Source organism: Panthera uncia, chromosome E1 (genome assembly GCF_023721935.1).
Source record: "Panthera uncia isolate 11264 chromosome E1, Puncia_PCG_1.0, whole genome shotgun sequence".
NCBI classification, from domain to species: Eukaryota; Metazoa; Chordata; class Mammalia; order Carnivora; family Felidae; genus Panthera; species Panthera uncia.
The window spans coordinates 60,458,279-60,481,251 of NC_064814.1; the positions used below are offsets into that span (position 1 = coordinate 60,458,279).

The 22,973-nt window shown below is 53.9% G+C and overlaps 2 protein-coding genes across 2 annotated transcripts in view; both read right to left on the minus strand.

The window, feature by feature from the left end:
- Positions 1–7,807, minus strand: part of SRL (sarcalumenin) — a 46,634-nt gene extending 38,827 nt beyond the window's left edge. Inside the window, exon 1 of the mRNA XM_049637421.1 lies at positions 7,638–7,807. The gene's annotated coding sequence lies outside the window, so the exon portion shown is untranslated. The remainder of the gene's footprint in view (positions 1–7,637) is intronic.
- A 2,024-nt stretch (positions 7,808–9,831) lies between these two features.
- Positions 9,832–22,543, minus strand: TFAP4 (transcription factor AP-4). Its single transcript, XM_049637422.1, has 7 exons — positions 22,227–22,543; positions 14,197–14,362; positions 13,976–14,074; positions 13,397–13,567; positions 12,657–12,797; positions 11,945–12,097; positions 9,832–11,034 (listed from the first exon to the last, which is right to left on the minus strand). Exons 1-7 carry the CDS (start codon positions 22,313–22,315, stop codon positions 10,840–10,842), a joined length of 1,014 nt encoding a protein of 337 aa, XP_049493379.1. The 5' UTR covers positions 22,316–22,543; the 3' UTR covers positions 9,832–10,839.
- Between the last annotated feature and the right edge of the window lie 430 nt (positions 22,544–22,973).

A 22,973-nucleotide genomic window follows, 5' to 3' on the forward strand; every position in this document is an offset into this window, starting at 1 on the left:
TCACATGTGGACATCCAGCGGTCCCAGCAGCACTGGAAGAGACCACCCTTCCCCCACTCAACTGCCTTCGCACCTCATGTTGAAAATCAGTTGACGGTATGTTTAAAGCCATTTCTGAACTATATTCTGTCCTGTTGATCTACGTGTCGTCCTTCCACCGTGGTTCCTAATCAGTCATGAAATGCGGTAGTGTGACTCCCTCAACTTAGATCTTTTAAAAGTTGCTTTAGCTATTGTAGTTCCTTTACACGTCTGTGTGAATTTTGCAATCAGCCTGCAAACTGCTATTTAGAGGCCTTCTTGGATTTTAATAGGGATTACACTGAATCTTTAGGCGAATCTAAAGAAAACTGACAAGGTACCAACTGCAATGGTCAATTTTATGCATTAACTAGGCTAGGTTATGGTGCCTAGTTGGAAAGTATCAGTCTGAATGTTGCTGTGCAGGTATTTTTTAAATGTACTTAATATTAAAATCTGTAGTCTCTGAGTCAAGCAGATCACCCTCCATAATGTGATGGGCCTCATCCAATCAGTAGAAGGCCTTAAGAGAAAAGACTCAGCTCCCCACCCTGGAACAGTAAGGAATGCTGCCTCTGACTGCTTTCTGATCCAAGACTGCAACATTCACTCTTGCGAGAATTTCCAGCCACCAGGTATCCCTGTGGATTTCCAACCTTCCAGTCCCCTCTACCTCTCTCTATACACATACATCCTTCTGGCTCTGTTTCTTGGGAGCACCCTGACTAACACACCAGCACTGAGCCTTCCATCAACCGTGAAGGGAAGGGGCAGTACTGGGACCTGAGAGAGAAAAGGAAGTCAAAGTCAATGATGCCCCTGCTCTGGGCCAGGCACTTCACCTGTCACGAGAAGTGGGCGTGCCACCACCATGCCACAATGAGAAGGCTGAGGCTCAGACTGCTGCAGTAACTTGTTCAACATCACCTCCTAAGAGTGGAGCGGTCTGAATGTGAACCCAGACGTGCCTGACTCACAAAGCCACAACTTCTCCCATCGATCCAAGTGAATGCCGTCAGGGGAAGAGAGGAATTGGTGTGTTGGTGAAAGGCGGTGGAGGGTTGTGGGGGAGAACAGGGAGACACAGGCTGAAGGGCCAGACTCCAGACCAGGCTGGAAGGGAAAATGTGAGCCGCGCACTGTATAAAGGGCTCACTGCATGTGATTTAAGGACACCCCATTTGGACTCCAACAGATCCTTGCAGAGACATGTTCACAGCAGCACAATAAACAACCCAAGCGTCCATCAGCAGATGAACACATGAACCAAATGTGGTCTATCCCTACAGTGGGATATTATTCAGCCATAAAAAATGAAATTCTAGGGGCGCCTGGGTGGCTCAGTCGGTTAAGCGGCCGACTTCAGCTCAGGTCACGATCTCACGGTCCGTGAGTTCGAGCCCCGCGTCGGGCTCTGGGCTGATGGCTCGGAGCCTGGAGCCTGCTTCCGATTCTGTGTCTCCCTCTCTCTCTGCCCCTCCCCCGTTCATGCTCTGTCTCTCTCTGTCTCAAAAATAAAGGTTAAAAAAAATTTATAAAAAAAATGAAATTCTAATACATGCGACAACACGGATGAGCGTCCGAAATGCTAATGCTAAATGAAATAAGCCAGTCACAAAAGGGCAATGTATTTGTTTGCTGAGGCCATCATAACAAAACGCTGCAGACCAGGCAGCTTAAACAGCAGAAATTTATTTCTCGTAGTTCTGGAGGCTGGAAGTCCAAGATCAAGGTGCCGGCAGGTGTGATTTCTTCTGAGGCCTCTCTCCTTGGCTTTGTGGAGCCAATGCGTCTCCTCACTGTGTCCTCCTCATATGGTCATCTCTTGGTCTGTATCATCTGTGTCCTAATCTCCTCTTCTTGTATGGACACCAATCACCTTGGATCAGGGCGCACCCGTGTGACCTCATTTTACCATAATCACCTCTATAAAGACCCTGTGTCCAAGTACAGTCACATTCTGAGATACCAGGAGTTAGGAATTCAACATGAATTTTGGGGGGACACAAGTCGGTTCATAAGAGATAGATATTGCATGAATGCACTTATATGAGGCGTCTAGAAAAGTCAAAAAGACTAAAAAAAAAAAAAAGTCAAAGTAGATGGTGGGTGCCAGTGGTGGAGGGAAGGGAGCATGGGGGGGGGGTGGTTAGTGTTTAATGGATACAGAGTTTCTATTTGGAATAATGAAAACATTCTGGAGAAGAACAGTGGTGATGGTTGCACCACACTGTGAATGTGCTTCATACCACTGAATTAAAAATCAAAAAGGATTAAAATGGTAAATTTTAACCACAATTTTTAAACATCAAAGTAAAAGCCACCCTGTTTGGAAAGTGAGAGATTAAAAAGGAGGGTAGACTCAATTGAAGAGAAACTCCCAGGTCATAATTCTTTTTTTTTTTTTTTTAACTTTTTTAATGTTTGTTTATTTTTGAGAGACAGACAGAGACAGAGCGCAAGTGGAGGAGGGGCAGAGAGGGGGAGACACAGAGTCTCAGAATCCGAAGCTGGATCCAGACTTTGAGCTATCAACACAGAGCTCAATGCAGAGCTCGAACCACGAAACACAAACCGCGAGATCATGACCTGAGCCAAAGTCGGACCGTGGACCCTTAAACCACTAAGCCACCCAGGTGCCCCTACCAGGTCATAATTCTTTTTTTTTATTATTTTATTTTTTATTTTTAAAAATTTATATCCAAATTAGTTAGCATATAGTGCAACAGTGATTTCAGGAGAAGATTCCTTGATGCCCCTTACCCATTTAGCCCATCCCCCCTTCCACAGCCCCTCCAGTAACCCTCTGTTTGTTCTCCATATTTATGAGTCTCTTCTGTTTTGTCCCCCTCCCAGTTTTGATATTATTTTTGTTTCCCTTCCCTTATGTTCATCTGTTTTGTCTCTTAAAGTCCTCATAGGAGTGAAGTCATATGATTTTTGTCTTTCTCTAATTTCACTTAGCATAATACCCTCCAGTTCCGTCCACGTAGTTGGAAATGGCAAGATACCATTCTTTTTGATTGCCGAGTAATACTCCATCATATAAATATACCATATCTTTTTTATCCATTCATCCATCGATGGACATTTGGGCTCTTTCCATACTTTGGCTATTGTTGATAGTGCTGCTATAAACATGGGGGTGCATGTGTCCCTTCGAAACAGCACACCCGTATCTCATGGATAAATGCCTAGTAGTGCAATTGCTGGGTCATAGGGTAGTTCTATTTTTAGGTTTTTGAGGAACCTCCACACTGTTTTCCAAAGTAGCTGCACCAGCTTGCGTTCCCATACCAGGTCATAATTCTTAAAGAGACCTCACTTTGCCCTGTAAGAGCTCCACACCGGCTTCACCCCACATCACCCACCCTCCGGGGCTGCCGCTGTCTGCCCAGAGCAAGGCCTGGCCCTCTCCCCAGCTCGTTCTTTGGATAGAAGCTGCCAGAGCCTCTGCCTAAGGGTCCCCAGCCTCACATAGTCCCTGCAGTTTGGTCCCTCTTTGGCAACTGATTTTTTTCCTAGGTCGATCCGTACCTCAACAGTTCCTTGAGGGACTGAGAAAACGGGGTCGGACCCTACCAGGCAGGCCTCTGCATCTGGATCTGCTCCATACTCAGTGCTAACACAGTGCAGAAAGCAACCTTCACCATAGTTTCCCATTTATCCTTAGAAGGACCCAAATTCCCATCCATTACAGGAATCCCCTCCACAAAAAACTCTATCCAGCCTCCGACTGAACACCTCCAGGTACAGGGAACTCACTACCAGAGAGTGCTAGCTCCGCTCTTTTGAATACGACGTAAGGCCCAGAACCAGCCAGAGTGCTCCAGGTCACCTCCACACCTGCCACCCCACCTTCCTGCTGAAGGCCAGGGACAGGCACCACGAGGATTCCCTGGAGAATGGAGAATGCCTCTCCCCTGATCTCAAACCAGCAGCCCCCCACTGACCTTCAGTGCCTGCCCAGCCCTACCAATACATTCTTCTCTCAATAGGAGAACAGGAGATTTTCATCAATTCTCTCTTGGGATTTTCGGAACATCCTCTTTATCTGCCACAGGGCGAGATGCAATGAGAGAGCTGATCTCGGAGACGTGTGCAGCACCTGCAGCCTTCTTCCAGTCACTTTCCTGCCTCCTCCTTAATCTGATCCTGAGGCTATCCGCTAAAACAGGCGGCCCCGCGGGGGACCCTGTGACTTAGGCCCCCTAATTCAGGAAGCTCTGCAGCTGTCACTCCCAGCTCCTTTACAGCACCCAGGGTGTGGCAGGGGGAGAGTGGGTTTGGGGAGCACATTCCTTTCTACAGCTGCTGCATTTAGGAGCCGCAGCCCCCGGTCCTACCCCCTCCTCCTGGTCAGCACGCGCTCCTGTCCATCAACACAAGAAACTTGGAATATGGCAGGGCCAGAGAAGAGAGGGGACCAAGGCAGGGGTGATACTAACTCTACTCCCAGCCAAGGACTTGTAGGGCAAGGGGAGAGGGAGCAAAACTCAAGAGAGAATGAAAACGACAGACACGACAAGGTCAGCAGCATCCAAGAAAGCACACAGGCAGCGGGGTAAGAAGGGACATTGGGAAGGGCTCGGGTGGGACAAAGTGGAGCCAGAGCCAACAAAATCTGGGGCAAAGGATGACACGGCAGCCAGCTTCAGAGGCAGCTGGAGGGTTTGCTGGTGCTTTACGTGCTTGTCTGAAGCCAGTATGAGGCCAGTTCATCAACAGCCAAGGAGGCTGAGGTCACAGGAAGGCTCCCACTTCTGCTAGACAACCCTTCCAACACCACCCAGAACCAGGGCAACTGCTCCTCTGCCAAAGATGCCCCCGAGTCATGGCGTTAAGTGACTTATTCATTACACCCCACCTGAGACAGAAAAGCATAAACATGGCTCCCAGGTATTCATAAAGTATAACAGGAAAGCAAGGACTGAAAACTACACAGAGGCCAGCACGCAAAATGGAGCGATTCGTAAGGCTGATACAAAAGCAAACAGCACTTGATATGTAAGGACCTCGCATGTGTGTAACTTGATCAGTTGCCAATTCACGGTGTCCTTAAAATAAGAACAAACCAATGGCTCAGGAGAAATGAAATTATTTCTGCTACTGAGCCTCCACAGGAATTTCTTCCGAGGGTTTTCTTAAGAAGGATGCCGTAAAATGCACTGATCCTTGAGTACATCAGAGCAGACAAGCGTTTCCATGAGGTTTTTCCCAACAGAAACGCTTAAAATAGGCCAGGGGAGGCCACCAGGAACCAAGAATGCCCAGTCCCTTCCCAAAGAAGCCACCACCACAGAGGGTCAATGGTACGTGCTCAGGATGTATTTTCTCCTCCACTGCCACTTTCCCAGCTCCCACTCAGAGAGGAGAAGGGGAAATTGGCACACTCTATTTTGGAGGACAGTATATTCTAAAACATATTCATGACAGCTGTAGGCTGGAAACAACCTGTAAGTCTGCTGCTGGGCAAATGGCTAAATCAACTGTGGTATATTCACACCAGGGAATACAGTTGGCCATAAAAATCAATAAACTGCTGATACACACAAAAACATAAACGAACCTTAGAGACACTGTGTTGAGCAGAAAAAGCCAGACAAGAAGAGCATAAGTACTATATGATTTTCATGAATATCTAAAATAGGCAAAACTAGGGGCACCTGGGTGCCTCAGTCGGTTAAGCATCCGACTCTTGATTAAGGCTCAGGTCATGATCTCCTGGATGAGATGGAGCCCTGTGTTGGGCTTTCAGCACAGAGCCTGCTTGGGATCCTCTCTCCCCTGTGCTCTCTGCCCCTCCCCCGTTCTCCCTCGCAAAATAAATAAATAAACATGAAAAAAAATTAGGGGCACCTGGGTGGCTCAGAGCATCCGACCTCGGCTCATGTCGTGATCTCGCAGTCTTGTGGGTTCGAGCCCCGCATCGGGCTCTGTGCTGACAGCTCAGAGCCTGGAGCCTGCTTCGGATTCTGTGTCTCCCTCTCTCTCTGCCCCTCCCTCATTCATGCTCTGTCTCTCTCTCTCTCTCTCTCTCTCAAAAATAAACATTAAAAAAATTTTTTTAATAAATAAATTAAATAGGCAAAACTAGTCCATAGTGATAGAAATTACAACAGTGGAGGTTTCACTCTACACCTACCAGAATGGCTGAATATGTGTCACTGTGTTTTTTAAAGGTTTGTTTATTTTGAGAACCAGTGCACATGCTTGCATACAGGGGAGGCAGAGCAAGAGGGAGAGAGAGAATCCCAAGACAGCGCCAAGCTGTCAGCACAGAGCCCAACCTAGGGACTGAACTCGTGAACCATGAGATCATGACCTGAGTCTAAATCAAGAGTCGGATGCTTAACCAACTGAGCCACCCAGATGCCCCATATGTCATAATGTTCTGACAATATCGATTGCTGGTAAGGATGCAGAGCAACTCATACATGGCTGGTGCAAAATGATGCGTAACTGCATACACACGTACATAAACGAAAGCACGTAAAACCGGTAAAATCCGAGTTAAGCCTAGTGCACTGCACCAATCACAATTACCTGGTTTTGGTGTTGTACTTAAGGAATCCAAGATGGTACCACTGGTGGAGGTCCAGGGAAGGGTACACAGTACCACCTCCCTGTACCTCTAATTATTTCCACAATTGTTTTGAAAGTTTAGAAAAAATAAACCACTTGAGAGCTTGGGTGGGGTGCTGGGTACATGGATATATATTGAGTTTGTGAAAATTCACAGAGCTAAACACATAAGCTACACTTCTGAGTATGTGTCATGCAATATTTCAGTAAAGAGGTTCTGTTGGGGCCCCTGGGTGGCTCAGTCGGTTAAGCAACCCACTTCGGCTCAGGTATGATCTCACCGTTTGTGGGTTCGAGCCCTGCATCAGGGCTGTCTACTGACAGCTCAGAGCCTGGGACCTACTTCAGATTCTGTTTTATTCCCTCTCACTCTACCCCTCTCCTGCTTGTGCTCTTCTCAAAAATAAATAAATAAATAAACTTAAAAAAAAAAAAAAGAGTTCTGTTGAACATGGCCTTGATCATGTCCTTCCTAGATGCCCAACCCCTCACAAGAAATAAAATCCAAGCTTCTTAGCAGGACTTGGAAGTCCTACACCAAACCATTGCCACGTATTCGCTTATCCCTCCTCCCAGGCCAGTATGCACAAAGCCTGCAGGACACCATGCCCTTGCAGACCACCAGGCCTGGCCCGCAGGTGGGTGGCCACCTGGACCGGAGCCACACAGCACGTGGCTGCTGACCCTGGACCCTGTTTCTAAACCACACGTGGCTGCTTACTCTGGACCGGAGCCACCCTACATGTAGTTGCTGACCCTGGACCCTGTCGCTGCCCCACGCGTGACTGCTGACCCTTGACCCTGTCGTTTCCCTACGCGTGGCTGCTGGCCCTGGACCCTGTAGCTGCCCCACGCGTGGCTGCTAGCCTTGGGCCCGTGGCCATCCCTACGTAGATGGGGTCAGGGCACGATGCATACAAGGTTTCCAAACATGGCAGGAAGAAAAGAATGAGGTATTTTGTGCGTAGCTTCTTACATTCATCACCTGAAATCACAATGTTGGGGATACTGTGGCTTAAAATAAACGTCACCTGTTCTTTTCACTGCGGCCTCTTCCGCAGGGCGCGTCCTCGGCTCAGGCGGGCGCAGGATTAAGTGGGCGAGCGCCTCCGAGCGGGGAACACGCGGAAGCCGCACGTTTGCTGCGTTTGCGTACGAGGCGTGCGTGAGAGCGCGCGGGGGCGGGATCAGAGGCGGGACCAGAGGAACAGGCAGGCCGGAGCCCGCGCAAGGCCGACTGAAGCGCCAAAGAGCATGCGCGCCGGGGTGGGGGCGGGGGACTAGTCCGGGAAGGGGCGGGGCCGCGTCCGCGCCCCTGACTTCCGCCGCCTGCTGGAGAGTTCGCCTGGAGTCTAGGGGCACGCCACTGCGGGTCAGACGAGGGGACTTTCCGGCCCCGCCCCCAAGTTCCTCCTCTGGCCTATAGGAGTTGAGCAGACCCGCGGGTACCGGAAAGAGGCGGAGCCTCCGCCCTCGCTGGGCCTCGCGTTCTGGGCCCACGGCGCCCTCTATTGATCCTCTTAGGAGCAGGAACTGAACCCGTCCTGCGCGCTTTGCACCTGGCAGAGAAAAGGGTAGCTCGACTGGCCTTGGAAAAGGGCCGTCCCCACCCAGATCCTAGCTAAGCCCCTCCCTTCAGACAAGCATTTTAATGTAACTTTGTGAATTAAACTAGATAGACCCCCAAAAAGAAAATTACAGTTAGAATGCTAACTGAAGGAAGCTGGATTCAAAAGGCTAAACATTGTATGATCCCAATCATATGACATTTTAGAAAAGGCAAAACCATAGGAACAGATCAATGTGGTTGCTGGGGTCTGGACTACACAAAGGGACAATGGGGAACAGTGAGGAGGAAACTAATACCTTGATTGGGGTGATGGTTCCACAACTGTATGTATTTATCAAAACTCACACAACCAAAAACTAAAAAGTGAATTTCACCAAATGGAAATTACACCTTCATTTTTTAAGACACTTGAAACAGAGGGGCGCCTGGGTGGATCGGTTGGTTAAGCATCTGACTTGGCTCAGGTCATGATCTCACACTTTGTGGGTTGGAGCCCCTAGGCTCTGTGCTGACAGCTCAGAGCCTGGAGCCTGCTTCGGATTCCGAGTCTCCCTCTCTCTCTCTGCCCTTCCCCTCCTGCTCACGCTCTGTCTCTCTCAAAAATAAATGTTAAAAAAAAATTTTTTTTAACACTAAAAACAGAAAACAGATGATTGGTGTTTGCCAAGGGCTGGGAGGAGGGAGGAATGGGGAGAGACCCATTAGGGGATAAGGAGTTCATTTCGGAGTGACAGAAATGTTTTGGAAGTGAACAGAGGTGGCGGTTGTACAACAATGTGAATATACTAAATGCCTCTGAATTGTTCTCTTTAAAATACTTAATTTTAAGTTATGTGAATTTCAACAACAAAAAATTACAATTTATAAAGAAAAAAAAAAATTCAGCCTCCTGCCTACCTTCTATTCAATGTCTAGAAGCATTCACTGTGGGGACGAGATGTGACCTGGCTATTCTGCTCTGGCCTCAGTGCCCACATACCTGTCACAATATGCGCATGAGGAAAAGCAAGCCAAGGGGGACACTTTGTAAAGCTGGCTCTGGCCACAGAGGATTAAGAGAGTTACAGGTCCAGGGCGCCTAGGCGGCTCAGCAGGTTAAGTGTCCAACTCTTACCTTCGGCTCAAGTCATGGTTTGTGAGGTCAAGCCCCGTGTCAGACTCTGCAAAGATGGTGCAAAGCCTGCTTGGGATTCTCTCTCTCTCTCCCCCTCTTTCTGTCCTTTCCCTGCTCTTGATCTCTCTCTCACAAGATTAAAAAAAAAAAAAAAAGAGTTAAAAGTCTACCTCCCTATCCAATAAGACGAAATGCCCCTGTGCCAGTAATTTCCAACTTCAGATGAAGAACCTGATGCCCAAAGATCAACTAGCTCGCCCAAGGAGGAACTGACTTCCTTTCTATAGGTGGGGAGACTGAGGTTCAGGGGGGTTACGCAAGATGAGGAAGTGGCAAAGCCCAGGGACTACCAGGACCCCTGAACATCCTGTGTCCTTTCTCTAAGAGATAGGAAGCTGTGGCTTGGTGGTTCCTTCTCTCCTTGCCCCCCACCAAGGAGCCAGGAGCCACCCCTCCCACTCCCAACACCATCCCCCATCTTTGGACAATCCCAGGAATCATTCCAGGGAGTCTGGGAGCCCTGATATCTCATTACAACACCACACTCCAGCTGGGGAAAGTCACTGCTCAGCCACATCCAGGCCCCTCTTGTGGGCCCCCAAAGCACCCCATACTCTAGTCGGGGAAGCCTTTCCTGGCTCCTCAGGACAGCACACACCCCACAGACACAGAATCTAAAAAACAAAGTACAAACTTTATTTTGTTTCTTTATAAAGGCACGGTGGCCTCTTGGTTTTTCCCCCCACTTTCTTAACAAAATATAATAGCTTCTCCTTGAACACAAAGACCTCAAAATTGTTTAAAAAAAAAAAAATAAAATAAAAAAACAAAAACAAAAACAAAAACAAAACAAAAAGATAAAAAACCAAAACCAAAAGGAACCAACGACAAACAACAAAAAGAGAGAGACAAAGACATTTTTGGGGTGGAAGATGGGAAACCTGGAGGGAGGGGTGGGGCTGGGTGGTGGTGGGGAAATCCTCGAGCTGAGCCGAGGCCGGGAGGGGAGGGGAGAAGGGCAGCAGCAAACCCCAACCGAGAAGCAACGTAGACCCCCGGGGTCCCCAGAGAGCTCCGACCCAGCCAGACCCCCAACCCATGTAAGTGCTTAAAGGAGAAAGGAAAAAAACAAAAAGAGGAGGGAAGGAGTCAGAAACTGCCGGTCTAGGGCTGGCTCTGGGGAGGGCAGCATACCTTGGGGTTTTGTTTGATTTTTCCCTGTTCTTAAAAACATGTTTAAATGAAAAAATGCTTTTTGGCGGAAAGAGGCCAGGCACCTGTGTCAGCTTCCCCCAGCCTCCGGGGCGAGGCCCAGCCCCAGGTGTCCCGGTGCTCCCAACATGCCCCTGCCACCCCAGCCCCCGGGGACCTCAGGTCGGGTGGCTTCACTCAAAGGTCGATTTACAGTATTGAAAAAGAGGTCATAAAAGAGACCCAAATGACGTTGTAATTTTGTAAAAATTCCTCACTCGTTCACCTGCGTTTGCTCCCTGTAGCTGCCCCCCGGCCCCCTCCAGCTCCAAGAGGGGAGAGGAGGGCTGGGGGGTGGTCAGGGAAGCCCCCCATTCCCTGCTGGCCCCTCCCGGCTCTGGTCCATGGCGTCGCTGTCCGAGGCCTCCGAATCGGAGGCAGTGTCGGAGGCGTGGGCCTCCGGGCAGCTGCGGCCTGGCTTCACGATGACGGCTCGTCGTTGTTCCTCCTCCTGCTCCTGCCTTTCCTGGGTGCCTTCGATGTGCTGGATCGCCTGGTGGGCGGGGGGAGGTGGCAGGCTGCGATGAGGGCGGCCGGGGACACTGGGACAGCCACTATGCCCCCCTCCCCCCCCCACACACACACACACATACATACACACACACACAGAAATATCCAGAAATAAGCCTGGCAAGACAGTGGCCAGCCTGCCAGAATACGGGGGAAACAAACATTTGGAACTCCTCTGCTGAGCTGCAAAACGCCTTGGAGATCACAGTTCAGGGCCGCCTGGAAGTCACATGCATCTCTCATTTATACATTTCAAAGTCTGCCTGTTCACTTATGGGAGGTCTCTGTTATTAACTTTATTCTTCAATTTGCTGCCTTTATGTGCAAGTAAAGTTGCAGGGGTTGATGGGCTTTTTTTTCATTTGGGCTTTTTTGTTTGTTTGTTTCATTGTTTTTTTCTTTGGGATGCTGTTGGGTTCTCCCAAGGGATGCCACCCTGAGTGGGGCACAGCAGAGACTTCAGGCCTGACCCACAGTGCCAATCATCTGTGCAGGAGGCTTAAGTGTCCCCCACCCAGCCACTGCCACCTGCATCCTATCCCAGGTCCTGGCAGATGGAGCTGAGAGGAGACTCTGGCGCCAACCAAGACCTAGATGCAGGAACTTGACGCTAGGGGGCTCGGGAGCAAAGAACCCTTTCAGCAAACCCCAAGGAGGAAGAGACAGGGTCTTCCAGGCCATGCTGTCCCCCTCTTTGCCCCAAACCTTCTCCAGAGCCACCTCCCACGGCAGACGCAGAAAGGGAAACTAGGGAATGGAGACATTCAGCTGCCAGCCCTTCTTCCTGCTGTATTCAAGCCCCGTCTCGATCCCCTACAGCCTGTGGCTCTCACACATCTTGCGCCCCCACCCCCGCTCCCCCGACATGTCGCCTCCTCCCTAAGCCCAGGTACCTGCACGATGGTGTCCAGATTTTGCCGGGACGTGGAAACAGAGTTGATGACCGAGGAGGGGCCCATGGTGACGACGTTGATGTGGTGGGAGGGAGGGGGTGGCGCCGGCACGATCACTGTGGGGTGGTGGGTGGGGGCCGGGGGGGGCAGCAGCTGCAAGACAGAGGCCCTCAGTCTTTTTCCAAAGGTTCCAGGAGCTGCCCTTTCCCTGAGGACCCTCACGGAGAGTACGGGAAGGCCCCCAAACGCTCTGCCCGCTGCCTAGACACAGCCTCTGCCAACCGCCACCGCCTCTGAACTCCTTCACTCCCAAGGGGCCAGCCAGTGTGCGGCCCACCCCTCTTATTTTAAGAAATGAGGAAAAGGCAGTGCAGAGAGGGGCTTCGGTCATCTGAGATCCTGTGGCCCCTTCCCTCTCCAGCGCCAAGCAAGCACGTCAACATCTAACAAGGACGGTGGTGGGCAGGAGCGTGGACTCTGCCTTCAGAGAGCCACGTCGTTGAGGGTCGTGAGTGGGCATGGAATTTAACCTTTCTGTGCCTCAGTTTTGCCATCAGTAAAGCGGGGAGAATAAAAGCTCAGGCCTCAAAGGGCTGCTAGGAGGACTCAATGCAATAATGTGTGCGGGACACTGGGCACCCAGGGACGCGGGGCCCCAGAGGCACTGATGTCGCTCGCGGCGCAGAGCCCCTCGCAGATGCCGCCTGCTCACCTGGGTCCGCAGGTGCTGCTGTTCCCGCTCCAGTTTCTCCTGGTGCAGCAGCCGCACCTGCTCCTGCTGCTGCTGCAGCTGCACCTGCTGTGCAATCACCTTGAGCTTTTCTGGGTACATGTGGGCCTCCAGCGAGCGCACCTGGGGGCAGAGCAACAGGCTGGGGGGACGGGCTCCAGACCACACTCCCGGAGCCCCCCAGCCTCTGTGCAGGGCCCGCGGGACTGCTGCGGTCAGCCCCCCCAAGCTCTGCCCTTCGCCAAGAGGCCGTTCGCTCCCGCTGCAAACCTTCACGTGGAGCCGGTCCACCCTCGGGGTAGAGACCAAAGTCCTTAGCACGGCCTGCCAGACCCGCCGTGACTCATCTCCTCTCCAGCCATGGCCTCCCTCATGCCCTGATCCCTCCCACCTCGAGGCCCTGGCCCCTGCTGTGCTGCGTGGTGCACCCTTCTCCTCTCTCTGCGTGGTTAACTGTGAGACTCGACCTCCCCACCTTGGCTCCAGTCACTTGCACGGAGAAGCCGTAAGCAGCCCCTCTGGAACCGGCCCAATCCCCCTCCCTGGTGCCCACCGTTGGCACGCGGCCTTTACTGCAGCCGTGTTTTATTCCAGCCCCGTGAGAGCCTCTGACGCATGTCCCTCAACCCCACGCAGACAGTGACCCCCCGAGGGCAGGGACCTGTCTGCTTTGCTTCCCACTGAGCCCCCCAGGCGAAGCGGGGTCCACCCAAGAGCCTCACCTGCTCCTCCAGCATCATTCGCACCGAGCGCTCCTTGTCCAGCTGCTGCCGAAGCTCGATCATCTCCCGACGCAGATCCTCTGCCTTCTCGTCTTCCCAGATGTCCGGCGAGCCGATGCCCTCATCCTTGTCCTCTGCCCGCCGCCGCTTGGGGGATGAGCCGCTCAGCTCCTGGAGACCCCAAGGGGCCAGTGAGTGCACCGTGACACCCCCATACTACTGACACCACCACCACCAACAGGGGAGTCAGGGGGCTCCTTCACAGCCCCCCAAGGCTGTCAAGCCCAGGGGCACTTGCGCCGGCCCCAGGGAACCCCATTCTGCAAATCCAACAAAGGCCAGAAAGGTGATTCCAGAAATCACCTGGTTCCTTCCAGAGCCCAGCCCACTGCACTTGACCGATGGGTAAACTGAGGCCCAGGCAGGAAGGCAAATGCCTCAAGTAGGCAGGTGGGTGGGGAAGATTCGACCCGCAACCACATGGGAGTCCCAAGCCGCCGGGACACGCCCACACCAGGGAAACGGAGTCAGGAGGGGGGCAGGGCACTGAGGTAGCAGGCGGCCTCCGCGGGGCGCTACCTGGATAAAGCGCTTGAGCTGTGTGTTCTGCTGCAGGAGCCTGGTCTTCTCCTGCTCCAGGGAGAAGATGTACTCCGCCGTCTGCTGGAGAATGGCTGCCTGAGGGTGGGAGGGACAAGTCAGGGACCCCGGCAGGCAAGGCAACGTCTGCCAGAGCTCGCTTTCTTCTCCCCGCTTGAGCCAACCACTTCCTCCAGGAAGCCTTCCGGGCCCCAGCCCACCTTGCTGAGCTTCTCTCCATCTGTGTGGGGGATGAGGGTCTTGAGGGACTGGAAGCCCGCGTTGATGCTCTGCATGCGCCTCCGCTCGTTGCTGTTGGCGATCTCCCGCCGAATCCGCCGCTCCTGGTCCCGCTGCGTCTCAGGGGTCAGTGGAATGTTGGCAAGGCTGCAGGGAAGGACACAGACATGCTCAGGCCGGGTGCCCTCCGTGCCCTGCCCCCGTGGGACCCTGTCTTCACAATTCATCTCCAGAGGGCCCAGTGTAACTCCAGTGTAACTTTCATCCCTCCACTGCAGAAGATGCCAGATCTGTCAGATGCCTATGCCCCCAGCAGATCAGGAGGATGATGGAGTTGTATGCCCTGGAACACACTCAGCCCCAGGTCCCGGCCCTGTGTGTGGCAGCTGTGGGTGCGGCCCAGAAGCCTGAATGGGTAACAAGAATCTCTGTGATTCTGATGCAGGTGGTCCCAAGAGCAGTTGGAGACACCTGTCCCTGGGACACCTCTGAGTGTCTTACTGTACACCTGGACCCCCTCCTTCAGCACTGCAGGCTTGAGGACTGAGGAAGATGGTTCCCCATCCCCACAGTCATATTTCCAGCCACACACTCATCTGCCAGTCCCCAGCCCGGCCCCAGACACCCCACGCTAAGACTTCAAAACTGAGACAGGAACCACTCACTCCAAGAAGGGGACGCCAGGCCCACCACCCCTGGAGACACTTATCCCCCAAACCCACCCACCCCAAGAGGCAGGCCCTGTGCCAGAGGAGCAAGGCTCCCAGCACGCAGTGGGCAATGTTATTGCATATTATGTGATTGCATCTTACAGGAGCAGCAGCCAGTGGGGTGAGAGAGAAGGCAGCCAGCGGAAGGGGGAGAGGCTATGGGCCCTGAGGCATTGGCAGGAGGCAAAGACGGCAGCGGGGCCTGTGGGCCCAACGCCACTGCTCCCGAGGGGTGGGCCTGTGTGTGGCCTGGAGGAGGCATTCCCCCTTTCCCGGCCCTCTTCGGAAACTCCCCCCGCCCCTGGCCTGATGGCTTCCAGATGCTGGGCTCCCAGAAGAGGCCACCGGCCCCACCCAAAGCCACAGCCCTGGCTTCTTCCTGAGGGGCCCTCCTGGGGTGACCTGGTCCAGGCCTGGGCCAAGAGAGCTCACCCCCCTGGTTCTGGAGGAATGGGGAAAGAACCGCAGGCAGCCTTGTTCCATTGATGGGAACCCTGAGCTCCAAGAGGTGCCCAAGCCCCCATGCCCATCCCCAGACAGAAAGAAATTTACTCAGAAAGCCAGGAGAACGAGTCTGCAACAGCTGGAGGGAGGCAAGGCTTTTCCTGCCCGCCCCTGGCCCACCTCAGCTGTCCCACTGCAGGCCTGCAGGACCCTGGACTTGTCTTTGCCCCATCCTGGGCCTTGGCCTCCTCTCCTGACAGAGAGGGTAGTCCATGGAGGGTGGGCTAAGAGCAGGCTCCACATCAGTTGCAGCTGGGGGCCCACAGACAAGCCCTCTCCTCCACCAGCACCCTCAAGGCCTCCCTGGGCCCCCTCCTTCAGGGTGCAGCTTCCTCATAGGGCCTATGGAATATCGATGCTGGGAAAGGGGTCCACGACCCTTTCTTTACAGATGAGACTTAGGACACAGAGTGAGATGGGACAGAGTTTTAGAGTAAGACTGCCAGGGGCGCCTGGGTGGCTCGGTCGGTTAAGCGTCCGACTTCGGCTCAGGTCATGATCTCACGGTCCGTGGGTTCGAGCCCCGCGTCGGGCTCTGTGCTGACAGCTCAGAGCCTGGAGCCTGCTTCAGATCCTGTGTCTCCCTCTCTCTGTGACCCTCCCCCGTTCATGCTCTGTCCCTCTCTGTCTCAAAAATAAATAAACGTTAAAAAAAAAAAAAATTTTTAATAGAGTAAGACTGCCAGTCATCTGGGTCCCGACTTCTGGGCCAGGGGCACCTCACTTCTCCCAGTTTCCCTGCCCCTACAGTGGAGGTGGACGGGGTGGCTGGAGACAGCAATGGAGAGGATACAGGTCGGAGACCTGGTATGCAGTGGCTTGCCTGTCCCTTGGGGGCATTAGAACCTAGTCCAGGCTCCCCTGGTCTGGAAGTGCCCTCGAGACCCTCTGTAGTGGGTGGATTACAGAGGTGGAATGGGGAGCCTGGCTGGCTCAGTAGAACATGTGACTCTTGGGGTTGTGAGTTTGAGCCCCATGTTAGACATACAGCTTACTTAAAAAAAAAAAAAAAAAAAAAGTCTTGAGTTCTATGCTGACTCAATTTGCTGGAATTTTCTCATTGAGTTGTCACAATCTTCCTGAGTCCAGTGGCCTTATGATTCCTGTGTGGGTTGAGGACATAGACTTGGGAAGGGAACAGTTCCAGCAAGTGGTGGGGCTGGGACTTGAACCCTGATCCCAGAGCCCTGCTCTTACCCACAGGACAGAGTGGGCTCTGCACCGTCCCACAAAGCCAGACACCCAGACAGACAGATGACAATTGACCCTGTAGAAAGGACAAAGCATGGAGTATGCACAACTATCATGCAGAACATTTACATTATTCCCATCTGACTCCCATGGACACCCAGCTGGGTAACTGTGTTGCAATGAGGAATCCAAGGTCTGAGGAAGGGAAGAGCCCAAGGTCAGACAGCCAGACCAGGGCTTAACAGGCACCTGCGGATGCCAAGCCAAAGCTCGGCTCCCCTCACCTGCTGATGGCACCCTTTACTACTGATGGCTCACAAATGGCCCCACTGCTTACCAGAGCCCTGTGTATGGCCTCAGCAGATAGTGTGCCCCTGACCCTCCTGACAAACAGTGGGACAGGCACAGAAGTGACCTGCCCATGAAAGATCAGGCAGAGCAGGGTGCAGCTGCACTTTCCAGCCCCCACGGCCTCCCAGCCATGTCCCATCAACTCCCCTCCCAATCCCCCCAGAAACCAGAGTTCAGCCCCACCTTCCCCAACCAGCCAGCTCATCTGCCCACGAAAACCTCTGCCCTGGGGAGCAGACCCTCAGCTCCTTCCTTCTCCCCAGGATGCCCAGGAGCCGGGGAGACCAAAGGAGAATGAAGGACCCAGGCAGGGAGCAGAGGCGTGTTCATCCTGGTTCTTCCCAATGTTCTATCCATTCTTTCCCTCTTGCCCAGTCCATCAGCCCAGCTTCCTGGTTCAGGAACCAGCTGCTGGCTAACCTAGCGCATCCTTAAGTCCCAGAAAACAGATTTCACCCCAAAGCTGCAGTTTTTTGTGAGGGCTTGGGTTGCCACCAAGCCCCTCCCGGGTAACTCACCTAAATAGCCCCAGAAGTACCAGCTGACAGTTTCTTTAATAGAACGTGGACTAACCAGGGTTTCTGATTGGTGGAATGTTGACTAATCCTGGATTCTGATTGGTGGAATCATGGCAAACCGGGAGTTCTGATTGGTGGGAGTGCTGGCCAACCAGGGGTCCTAACTGCTGACCAACCAGCGATTCCAATAATGGACGGCTAATCCCGCAGATATTGTACTAGATAAAGTGGGCTTTTCTGCAAATGCCTGAAAGTTTCTCACATTTCTAAGTTTTGCACACATAAACATGATTTACAGGAATCGTAAGGTCCTCTGTCCCCTCCACATCAACTTCAGACTCCGAGGTGAGCAGTGAAGTTAGCCTTGTCCACTGACACCCAGTGTCTCTTGCTTCTCGCCCTCCCAGACTGCCCTCTGACAGCCAGTCTCCTGGAGCTGGGCAGCCAATGGCCAATAAAAGTTTGGGTACCAGCCCTGGGTGCCAAGATTGCCACCACGGTACCAGAGTACCCTCAAACAGCCCCCTGGGAATAACATCAGCATACCAATCAGAAGTTATGGGGAAGGGAGCACACTTTTTTTTTTTTTTTTAATGTTTTTATTTATTTCTGAGAGAGACAGAACGTGAGCTAGGGAGGAGCAGAGAGGGAGCCACAGAATACGAAGCAGGCTCCAGGCTGTCAGCACAGAGCCTGACACCGGGCTTGCACTTGTGAACTGCGAGATCATGACCTGAGCCAAAATCGGACACCCACCAAATGAGCCACCGGGCACCCAGGGAGCATACTCTTCAAGACAGGATCCTGACCTGTACCTGTCCTTCCTGCCCAGCCCAAAAGCATGTAGCTCCCATCCCCCTACACCCCCATGCCTGGCCTCCCGCCTCAGATTAGCCACTGAGAACTCTCATTTTACACTGCCCAAAGTCACTCACACACCTGCCACTCAGTGGCTACAGTGTGAGGTGGGAAAGCCCACGCGGGATTTCTCCCATACCCCAAAAGGAAGGCAGGAAAGAAGGTGACCCTCAGCAAGGATGTCCAAGTCACTTGTCCTCTGCAGCAGGTACTGAAGCAACCCAGGGCCTTCACCCAGCCCCACTGCTTGAATCCATACACCACACTCTGACCAGCCTGCCACCCCTACCCTTGGTCCCAGAACAAACCCTGTCTAGGCTGTTCCCATCAGAAACACCTCATCCCTCACCTCCCCTCCTCAGACGGAGCTCCCTGAACTGTGTTCAAGTACAAACCACCCCTGCCACTTACTAGCTGTGGAACCCCATGCTTAGCTACTTCATCTTTCAAAGCCTCAGTTTCCCCACCTGTGAAATGGGGAAACATCGCCTCACTTCACAGGATCAGGGTGAAATCTAAAGACACAGACAAGGGGCACCTGAGTGGCTCAGTCTATTGAGCATCCGCTGGATTTTGGCCCAGGTCATGATCTCAGTTCAAGGGATCGAGCCCTGCAGCAGGTTCTGCGCAGAGCCTCCTTGGGATTCTCTGTCTCCCTCTCTCTCTCTGCCCCTCCCCTGCTCTCTCTCTCTAAGTAAATAAATAATTTAATTTAAAAAATTAAAGATTAATTTAGTTAATTAAATTAATTTAACTTAAAAAAATTAAAGACACAGGAAGGGGAGGCACCTGACAAGCTTAGTTGGTAGAGCATGTGACTCTTAATCTTGGGGGTCGTGAGTTCCAGCCCAGCAGGGATTACTAAAATAAATAAATAAGTAAGTAAATAAATAAATAAATAAATAAGCGAGCAAGCTTAGGTTATTAAAAGAGAGAGGGAGGGACGGAGGAAGAAAAAAGGGAGATACTGAGAAAAACAGGATGATTTGTTTTTCCAAAGTTTGTACCCAGGACTCCAGGAGAACCCAAGCTCTCTCTTAGGGGACTGATACAACTCTTTAGCACTAGGAGACTGAGCTCTTAGGACAGGGCCAGTTTTGGTTCCTAGCACGGAGTAAGTACCTCATAAAAACCAGATCAAGGGAGCACCTGGATGGCTCGGTTAGTTAAGCTTCCGACTTTGATTCAGGTCATGATCTCATGGTTTGAGTTCGAGTCCCATATCATATCTTTTGTCCCCCTCTCTCTCTGCCCCTACCACCCACTCTCTCTCAAAAATAAACATAAAACAAAACAAAACAAAACAAAACACGGATCAAGGACCCAGCACACACTCCAAAGCCCCTAGCTCTGTTCTCTAACTCCTTCTGGGAACTGGTCTCCCCCCCCCGCCCCACCACCAAGGGCAGTAGGTAAACACTCTAAGACCACAATGCTTCTGCTCCCAAGAGAGTGAGTGTCATCTGAACACATACCAGGTGCTTTCCACACACACAACCAACCTTTACGGGTGCTCTATTTTAAAGAGGCAGAGAGCATTGAGACGACACAAGTCCAAGACCACACAGTTTGGGCAGGAGCAGATATGAAGGGGATGCGGGGATGGGGGAGACACGGGGACTCACTGTGCAGTACGGCCCCCTCCAGTAGATCTGGGAGAAGGATGCGAGAGACAGGAGGCCCTTCAGGCGCCGAGGGATGGAACAAAGTCCACCAGCTTGAGAAGCCAGTCCACACAACCAAAAGGTCCCGCCCCACCCACACACTTGATCCCACCTCACCCCACAGCTCCTTCTGAAAACGGACAAACCCAGAGGCCCCAACTCCACACCCAGCACATGGGCTTACAACCGTCTCACAGAAAGGCTGTCTCATGGCACTTGGCCCCTGGGGACTGCTGGACTCCCCTAAAGTGGGGCTTGGGACAGGGACAGAGTGAAACCAGAGTCCTAGGAGGCCAAGAGAGGATTCAACTAAGGCCCAGGCCTGGGGGCCAGAGGTCCCTACTGTACCAGGCCTGTACCAGGGTCAGGCCCAAACAGCATCTGGAGCAGCTCAACCCCACCCCCCCAGTGCCCAGCCCTTCCCGGTCGGAACAGGTCTCCGGGATCAGGGTTCAAGCTCCAGCCCCACCACTTGCTATAACTGTTTGCTTCTCAAGCTTGTGTCCTCATGCCACACAGCAATCGCAAGGCTGCCAAACTCAGGAGGAAGATTGTGAAAATCCAATGAGAAAAATCCAGCAAAACGAATCCCTAGAACATATTAAGAGCAGCAGAATTTTTTTTTCTTATTACAGCTAGGTCCTCCAGGTAGACCTTCTGGAAGGACCACCCCTCTGGCTGCCCACCACCCTGAACTTGAGAATTGTTAAGGTAGAAACCCTGAGGCGGGTGGGGTGCGTGTATACATGAGCAGCAACCGTCCCCAACCTCATTTCTGCAGCCCCTGGTGTCCACCAGCCTGGGCCACACACCGCCCTCGGCTCCTCCTCCCTCAATCCCCGCCCAGCCTGCCCAGGGCGGCAAAGCACGTGGCCCCAGCCCTAGGGAGCCATTTCGCTCGCTCCCGGAGCAGCAAGGCCATACAGGGGCTGCAGATCCCACACTTGGGCACACAGAAGAGCCCCAGCCGCTGTACTGCCGTGTCCCGCAGGCAGTGCTCAGTGCAGACGCCCAGGCCCTTCTCCTGGCCATCAGAGTTCCGGACATGTGCATTTTAACCAGTGTCCAGGGAAATGGAATGCGAGTGGCACACGCACCCATCACCCTTTGGTAAAGGGTGGACCTGGAACAACCCGGACCAAACTTGGAAAGTGGCTCCTGGGGAGGGCCGAGGACCTGGAATCACACACCCACACTGCTGGGAGACTGAACAGTTTCGGTTTCTGACTAGGGGGGGGGGGGGGGGAAGGGGTGTGGATGGGAAAGTTTGCAGCCGAGATCGGCGTGTGGAAGGCAGCAGCCTTGTGAGGCCAAGGGCAGCCTCTGATGCCCCCTCCCCAAAAGGCGCCTCCACCGGGCCTGCCGGGCCCATCCAGCTCGCGGGAGCCGAGCTTTGTGCGAGGAAAGCGTGGCCCCGGCGCGCCTACATCTCCCACAATGCCGCGCCGGCGGGGCTCGGGGAACTACAGCTCCCGCGAGGCGGCGCGCCGAGGTCCGCCTACTCCAAGAGGGCTGCAGAGTCACGTCCAGGCCTCGCTAGTAAACAGCGCCCGGGCGCGGGCGGCAAGCGAGCGAGCGGCCGCTAACGTGCCCGAGTCCGCGGCGCCCCCGGCCGGCAGCGCCGGCCTCTAGGGTCCCACCCATCCCCGCGCCCCTACTCGAGCACGCCCCCCGACCCCGCCGCAGCCCTGCTCCCAGCAAACACACCACCCGGCTCCCCGATCCCCCCCCCACGCCGCTCCCAGAGCCGCGGCGTGGCTGCATTGTAGCAGACCGCGCAGCAGCCCCACGCGCGGCCCGAGCACCCCAAGCCCCCTTGGAGGGAGGCACCCAGAGACAGCGAAGAAGGAGGGAGAGGAAGGAAGCCGCCACGGGAGGGGGGAGGAGGAAGCGCGGGGGGAAAAGCCACCAGCACCAAGCATGGCCGGGACTGCTGCAGAACCACGTGGGTCTGTTTGCAATTTACAAACGTCGCGACTCGCCCGCCTGCAGCGGACAAAAGTGACCAGGGCCGCTCGGGGCCCCCACGTTCCCGGGGACGAGGGTCTCCCGGCGGCGCAAGCCCAGCTCGCGGGGCTGTAGCCGCCCCGGAGACTAAGAAAGGCGAGCGGGGTCGGCAGCGCGGGCCATGCGTGCGCACACGCGCGCCAGCCCAGGCGGGCTGGCCAGGGGCTGCAATCATGGGAAGGGGGTGGGGGGGAGGAGGAGTACACACCTACAGAGCCCTCCTATCACTTCTTTCTCTGTTTTCCTGAAATGTTGCAAAGAGGGCACCTTCTGAGTGGGCACCATGAAATACTCCATAGCGATCGGCCCCCCTCCTCTGCACGAGCCGGGTCCCGCGGTCCGCCGGAGAATGCAAGATGGAAATCCGAATCAAAGGGCAGCGCCGGACGGAGGTGCAGAAACGGCCGGTCCCAGATGCTGGCGGCGGCGGCGGCGGCGGCGGCGGCGGCGAGGGGAGGGAGGCGGGCGGGAGGGGCGGGAGGGAGGTCTCTCCGGCCTGCCTCCCCGGGCGTGTGTATGTGTGTGTGTGTTTGCAGCTGATCAGATGTCTGTTTCAAGGCGGGAAACAGCTGGTGAAAACTCAGCACTCCCCCGGCCTCCTTCCGCGGAGTAAGGAATTGCATGTAAACAAAGGACTATTTGCAGCGCCCCCCGGGCGGCGCGAGGCCCGGGCGAGAGGGGCGCGGGCCCCCGGGGGCTGGTTGCGGCCAAAGTCTGCGAGCCTACCCCCCGGCACCGGTAGCCGGGGGCCGGGGGCCGGCTGGGGGGGGGGGGCGCGGCGTGAATGGAGTGAGCTGCGGCCGAGCTACATGCGCCACTATGGGTGATGAGGTCCATCAGCTGACAGGTTGGCAAGCGTTGCAAAAAAAAAAAAAAAGAAAGAAGAAAAAGGGGCCAGCCACCGCGAGGGAGCCTAGCCCGTGCGCAAGGGGTCCGGCGGGGACTGGCCGATGCA

Bases quoted from the DNA above. Each gene is read 5' to 3' on its own strand.
- TFAP4 (XM_049637422.1), bottom strand. From the start codon at position 22,315: ATGGAGTATTTCATGGTGCCCACTCAGAAGGTGCCCTCTTTGCAACAT. The intron at 13,568-13,975 runs GTAGCGCCCCGC...TGGGGTCTCCAG, and splicing joins AGCTCAAGCGCTTTATCCAG to GAGCTGAGCGGCTCATCCCC. The intron at 12,798-13,396 runs GTGAGGCTCTTG...CTCTGCCCCCAG, and splicing joins GAATGATGCTGGAGGAGCAG to GTGCGCTCGCTGGAGGCCCA.